Source organism: Rhinopithecus bieti, unplaced genomic scaffold (genome assembly GCF_001698545.2).
Source record: "Rhinopithecus bieti isolate Rb0 unplaced genomic scaffold, ASM169854v2 scaffold_18295, whole genome shotgun sequence".
Taxonomy (NCBI): Eukaryota; Metazoa; Chordata; class Mammalia; order Primates; family Cercopithecidae; genus Rhinopithecus; species Rhinopithecus bieti.
In genome coordinates, this window is record NW_016809135.1 from 666,462 (window position 1) to 673,329 (window position 6,868).

Genomic DNA, 6,868 nt, shown 5'->3' on the forward strand with positions numbered 1-6,868 from the left:
AAAAAAAAAAAAAAAAAAAAAAAAGAAATATATAACCACTCACATTTGAGGGCACACATAAAGATAACCAGTAGCCTCCTGTTAGCTCAGGCTTTTTGCTGCCAAATAAGTTCAGATCAGGTAAGGCCAGGTCTTGCTGCCAAACAAGTTACCAAATGCATTTTCCAATTTTGAGAGATTGTGGATTTTGGAATTGGAGGCAAGAGGCTGTTGACCTGCTGGAAAATAGGCTTCCCCTAGTGTTCCCATCTAGGGAACCTCAGGCATCCTCAGTGCCCTTTCTAATGGTGGCATGTGCCAGGCATTCATCTGGTTTGTTAAGTAAATGACTAAAGCCATGGAGAAACTCCTAAAAACAACAAAAATCCCCCCTTCCAGCTTTACTGCTCATGCACAGTGCCACCTAGGAGACGGCCCCGCTCCCAAAGTGCAGCTCATGTCACTGATGGCCCCTGTGGCTTAACACTGGGTAGGTGCTGTCGTAATGACACTGTTTCAGAAAGTCATAAACGGACCCCACCCAGTGCTCTTTCAGCCATCCTGGGAGCATCGCTGGATAACTGGCTGGGAAGTTAGAGTATCAAACTCTCCTATCACCCAGCAGAGAAAGATGCCAAATGGTCATCTTGGAGTTAATTTATCTCAGAGTTAAGAAGCAAAAGGAAAAAGATACCAAAAGGAAAGAGATACAGCGGTGGAGAGGGTGGAGGGAAAGGAGAGGGAGAGGGGGAAGAATGCAGCAGATATAAGAGGGATAAGGTTCCAGAAAATGCTGCTACATGCACATGAGCGGAAATCAGGTTAACTGTCATGAAAGTAATGAACAAAAGCCCCATCCAGCAGAAATTTGAACCACAGACATAGTGAGTTCAGCAACTCCCCACCTTCTACCCAGACAGCCACTCACGCAGAGGCCAGATGGGGAAATCTAGGAGAAAAGGAGGCTCCTGGTTTCCTGAGACAGATCTGCGGATAAACCCGCATATGGACAAAGACTCTCCCTCTTAGCGTCTGACCGCTCTGACCCCAAAGTTCTCTAGCTGCATTCCTACTACTTTTGGCCTGGGTCACTTCAGCCTCTGGGACTTTCTGATTGTTCCTCACCCAGATGTCCTCATGGCTCCTTCTCTCACCCCCTTTAGCTCTTTGCTCAATGGTCAGCTTCTCCAGAAAGGCCTTCCCTGACCACATCATAAAATCGTGCCCCTTCCCCACCAGCATCCCCACCTTCCTCCTCTGCTTGATTTTCTCCATAATACTGAGCACCACTGGTATTTTAATCAGTGCACTGTCTGTCTTCCCACCACTGAAATGTAAGTGTCACGAGGGCAGAGATTGCCATCTATTTTGTCCACTGCTCTCTCCCCTGCTCCCAGAATAGTGTCTGACACTAAGTAGGTATGCAGTAAATACTTTTTGGAATGAAGGAAATGACTCACACATACTCAGAGGCCCAGAACACAGAAGTTAAAAGGAACTTTAGCATTTTACAGGTGAGGAGCCAGAGATGAGACCTGCCCCCAGACAATGCTTCTAGTTAGCACCAGAGTTGGAAACACGTTGAGTAAAGCAAGGCTTTCCATTCATTCACAGTAACCCTCCCACACATACAAAAGTGGACACAGACCATTTGGCACAACCTCAGCAGGCTAGAAAATGAGATGATGGGGTTCAGTTTAGGGGCTCCCCAGCCCTCCACTGCTTAATCAGCTGACTTAGTTCTCACTCTGACTCTGACTCTGACTCTGACTCTGAATCCCCCAGAGCTGACTGACTCTGGCTCCCCCAGGGCAAGCTGCCACTGGAAAAGGCTGCCATAGAGAACCCAAGAGGAAGAAAAGCTAAATGCCAGGAGGAGGAAACTGAGGAAAAGTGGGAAGAGGAAGAGTCGGGGGAGCACAAGAGTGTTGAAGAGGAAAAGGCTGGCAACCTGGGGGAATAGGCCCTGCAGCTTCTAAGCACAAGTGACTCACCAGATACTCCCTGCAAGCACAAATCAAGTCAAAGCCAGCTATCCTGCCACCTGACCTTTCAAGACACCTACAACAAGATTAAAAGGCAGCTCCAGCAGACAGAGCTCTAACAACCTTCTTGCCTCTCAAACCGCCAGGTTCCAGCATGAGGACAAGGTTTCAGAGCTGCTGCCAGGCCGGTCGGCTGGCTGGACAGCACCAGCACCGTCTGAGGGAAGGAGGTGGGGGTGAGAGGGCTGGCAAAAGCCAGTGCAGCCTGCCAGCCTTTGCCTTTTGCATGACTTGCCGGGGATACTCCCATCAGACACGCAGAGAGACAAGTGGACTCCAAGGTGGATTGGAGGAGAAAATGGGCAGCGCAGTGGGAAAGGAAGAATTTCATAGGAACAAGGAGGGATTGAAGAATCAGCAAGACAGAGGGGACCCAGCACAGAGAAGTGGCTGGGGGGGGGGGGGTAAAAATAAATGCACGTTACCTTCCAGCAGTCCCTCTGGACCAAAAGGTGTGGGGCTCCCAGCAGCAAAGCAACAGCAAAGGCTCCAGAAACAGAGCAGAGGAACGGAGTTGCTCATCCTGCCCCGCCACACCCCCTCCCCAGAAACAGGAGTTTTAAAAACAAAAACCACCTATCGGTGTTTCCAGCAATCCAGGACGGTAAGATCCTTCTCTTGGCCAGGGGCTGGGGGGTGGACGCGGAGAAGGTGGAAAATGAAAACTTGGCGGCACGGAGCGGTGGCAGGGAGCGAATGTGAACCGCCTGCACCAGAACCAGATCTGCCCTCGTCCTGAGCCGCCGGGAAGCAAGGGCTCGCTGCTGTCACGCTCCTATAGAGGTAGTTTTTTAAAGTATGGGAGTCATCTGACCCATCGCCAGATGGTGATTTGCATAATTTATTCCCGTCTCTAGATTCTGATTGGTCACACCTTGCTGACGCCGGAACCGAGACTGGAGAAAGTTTGAATGAAAGCGCTGCACACTCAGCGCGTGGACGCCGCACGCTCGGCCCCGCTTCCTCCCCGGCCCGCTCAGCGGGCAGATGCGACTCCAGCAGCCCCAGCTTTCTCCCACTGCCCTCTCCCGGACCTCCAGATCCTCCTCTCGCCCCTGCCACCCCAAGTGGCGGAGGCGGACATTTCCCCGAAACCCTGCGTCCGCTGGGGACGCCATCCCTGGAGAAGGAGAGCACCCTCTCCAAGGCGCAAAGCCACACTCTGGGAGTGGTCTACCCGCGCTCCGCCCCGGGAGTCCGTCAAAGGAGAGCCACCTGCTCATCCCCTTGGTCCTCCTCTTCTCCCTCCCCTCCCGCCTAGCGAGGGCCGCAACAGGTGCAGAAGGCGCGATCGCACAATAACCCGGCGGAGCTAAGGGGCTGTGAGCTGTGGTCGGCGCTGGAGGATCGCACAGTACCTGCTCGGAATCCTGGCTCCGCCACTAGCTGCAAAACTCCAGGCGAGCCAGCCAGCTTCTCCGAGGCGGTTCTCTCGTCCGCAATACGTGGGTGATAACGTATCCGCGGCTCAGGGATGTTGGGAAACCAAGAGTTCACGTAGCAAAGCACTTCGCGCGGCGCGGAGCTCGTGGCAGGCACTCTCCTACGGTGGGGTGGAGGGCTGCGGGAACCCCAGGCGACCTCCTCAAAGGGACCAGCCAGCCGAGATTTGGTGTCTAAGACGCGTGACCAGCTCCCGGTGTCTGCCGGTGAGCACTAACTGCTTGGTGAGCGAAATCAAGCACCTCCTTTCTCTCTGTTCTCCATCATTTCCTCCCGGCTCTCCTTCCCTTTATTGATCAGGGTCCTGGCGCAGAAAGCAGCGAGCGGAAGGAGAACTTGGCCCAGAGTCTGCGTCTGGCGCTGGGGAGCGGGGACTGAGCCCGGAACACCGGCCGGGCGGCTGCGCCAACAGCCACTGCGGACGCAGGGCGGGTGCGAGAGGCTGAGAGGCTGCACCCCGCCATCCAGCCTCGCTCCAGCCAGGAGGAGCCGGCTCTTCAAGGCGATACCCTTGACCGCGAGTAACTGCAGTCACCCGGAGCAGGTCCTGCCCCTGCCTGCGGAGGGAAAACGCCCGCAGCAGCCCCGCACCCCTTCCTCCCTATTGTCGGGGCTCCAGCTGGAGAGACCTGTGTGAGGAAACCGAGCCGGTGCCAGCAGATCCTGTTCCTACCTCGCCTGGTTACTTTTGTTACCCCAGCTGCCAGCAGAGCACGCTTTGTCCCGCCAGCTTTGTCCCTGCAGCTTCTAAGCACAAGTGACTCACCAGATACTCCCTGCAAGCACGAATCAAGTCAAAGCCAGCTATCCTGCCACCTGAACTTTCAAGACACCTACAACAAGATTAAAAGGCAGCTCCAGCAGACAGAGCTCTAACAACCTTCTTGCCTCTCAAACCGCCAGGTTCCAGCATGAGGACAAGGTGAATGAATAATGTGCTATCATTCATTAACAAGACGCAGGCTGGCTTTAGTTTTTGAGTATGGAATTCAATGGTCTGTATGCGATGGTAAATGTCACTCCCAGATATGTTGTTCCCACTCTCTCTCTTCATGAGCAAACTATACAGACATAGGTCTAATGTTATCTCCATTTTACAGACGGGAAAACTGAGTCATGGGGACAGGCTGCAGATTTGAAGAAAGTCTCAAGACAACCGGGTCTCTCTTCTCTGCTCTAGGTTCAACTTGGCCAACTGACCTTTAAATGTGAGCCCTTGGCAACACGGTCTAGTGGCTGAGGCAGCAGGTAAGCTATAGTCAAAAATCTTCTTCCCTAACCCTGGCAACATAGACACCCATCTCTACCAAAAAAAATTTTTTAATTAGCCAGGCAAAATGGTACTCCTGTGGTGCAAGCTATTAATACTTCGAAGGCTGAGGTGGAAGGAGTCCTTGAGCCCAGGAGTTCAGGGCTGCAATGTACCATGATCACACCACTACACTCCAGCCTGGACAACAGAAGAAAAAACTCCTTCCCTGTTCTGAGTTGCTCACAGTCACGGTCCCTAGAACATTAACTGGATAATGTGGAGGGTGTGTCTTGAGAGCCTTTGTCATAGGTGAGATACCCCCACGGAAGCTAGGGTATTTTGCAGGGTATTGTTGGAAGGTAGTCCTGCAAAGTTAGTTATCCTGCCTAGAAAAAAAAGAAAAACCTGGCCGGGCGCGGTGGCTCACACCTGTAATCCCAACACTTTGGGAGGCCGAGGTGGGTGGATCACCTGAGGTCAGAAGTTCGAGACTAGCCTGACCAACATGGAGAAACCCCGTCTCTACTAAAAATACAAAAAACTTAGCAGGGCGTGGTGGCGCATCCCTATAATCCCAGCTACTCGGGAGGCTGAGGCAGGAGAATCGTGCGAACCTGGGAGGCGGAGGTTGTGGTGAGCCGAGATCACGCCATTGCACTCCAGCCTGGGCAACAAGAGTGAAACTCCATCTCAAATAAATAAATAAATTGAAAGAAAGAAAAAAACAACAACTGTGTTTTGCAGGTTCAACAAATCAACATCCATTTTTTAACGGCCAAGGCTGTGAAACCATTTATGTTTTATTGCTAGTTGGTTAGAGTGCCCTCCTGTGTCTCTACACTAAAATATCATGCAAGAACTTTGAAAGAACATCATGAAATTATAATTGTAGCATTAGAATGTGTGACATCAACTGTTCTGCTTCATACTTCCCAGAAGAACAAGGAGATCTGAAGAGCCTCTCGCCTGGAGGAGTTCCAGCTGAGGAGTCTTGGTGGAACGTCGGCTGTGTTGCAGACAAAATTTCAAGGTCTCAGGCAACACAAAGAAAGGGTTCCAGTCCTTATTTGGCAGCCCAGCATCTAAAGACCCTTCCTGTGTTAAAGGAATAAATCTTCTGCTTATGATAACACCCCACTTCCCACTAAAAAAAGCTCAAAAGCAATTGCTCACCTTCCCAACCTCCCTGGCAACTAGTCCCTGATTCAAACTTAGCCGAACTCTGAACTGGAAGCTAATGAGGCTGGAAGCACATACTCACTCTGCCAATGGGCAGCCAACTCTGGTTCTCTGGTGCAGCAGTGGAGTCACCCCCAGACTAGTCTGCAGTGGGATTTGGGACATTGCTGCCTGCCTGAGTATATCCTCCAAGCCTGGTTCTTCTGCCCTGCAGAGATTCCAATTGTTACCCAATATACTCTTAATGAGGTCCTCTTTTACATACATTATCCAGAGACTGTTTATATTCTTACAAGTAAGAAAATGACTTAATTGCCAGAAGCTTATTGAGCAGCTGCTAGGGAGGAAACACTGGCCTGGAGACCATGCCTATGCTCTCACAGACACAATGCAGAAAGTTACAAGTGCCAGAAAGCGGGCTGGTATGTAGGAGTTCCCAGATACCTGGACCAATGCTATCCAACAGAAATATATAACACAAACCGCATGTCTTGGTCAGTTTGGGCTGCCAGAACAGAATACCATAGATTTAGTGGTTTTAAACAACAGAAATTTATTTTCTCATAATTCTGGAGACTGGAAGTCTAAGATCAGGATATCGGCATAGTCAGTTTCTGGTGAGAGCCCTCTTTCTGGCTTATAGATGGCTGCCTTCTCACTGTGTCCTCATGTGGCAGAGAGAGAAAGAGAGAATGCTGATGTCTCTTCCAATAACAACTCTAATCCCATCATGGTGCCTCATCTCATAACCTCATCTAGACCTAATGATCTCCCCCAGGGCCCATCTTCAAATACATCATAGGGAGTGAGAGCTTCAACATCGGAATTTGAGGGGGTCCCAATTCAGTCCCTAGCAGCACATATATAATTTTATGTTTCCTAGTAACCCTATTATAAAGGTAAAAAGAAACACATGAAATTAAAATTAAGTGGCTGGGTGCGCCTGTAATCCTGGCACTTTGGGAGGTCA

General features: G+C 50.9%; 1 protein-coding gene and 1 long non-coding RNA gene across 3 annotated transcripts in view; one reads left to right on the plus strand and one right to left on the minus strand.

Annotated features, from left to right (window-relative positions):
- LIPG (lipase G, endothelial type) overlaps nt 1–4,351 on the minus strand; it is a 28,565-nt gene extending 24,214 nt beyond the window's left edge. Inside the window, exon 1 of one of the 2 annotated variants that reach the window (XM_017888649.1) lies at nt 3,383–4,351. Coding sequence is in view for 1 of the 2 variants with exons in the window: in XM_017888648.1 (XP_017744137.1) it covers nt 2,450–2,546 (97 nt within the window). In the remaining variant the exon portion in view is untranslated. Of the gene's footprint in view, nt 1–2,449; nt 2,813–3,382 lie in introns of those variants that run through there. The other variant, XM_017888648.1, reaches the window with a different exon arrangement.
- On the plus strand, nt 4,297–6,463 carry LOC108539758 (uncharacterized). The gene is made up of 3 exons (XR_001888473.1): nt 4,297–4,389; nt 4,648–4,715; nt 5,656–6,463. It is a non-coding gene; the product is annotated as an uncharacterized LOC108539758 (long non-coding RNA).
- Nucleotides 6,464–6,868: the final 405 nt, after the last annotated feature.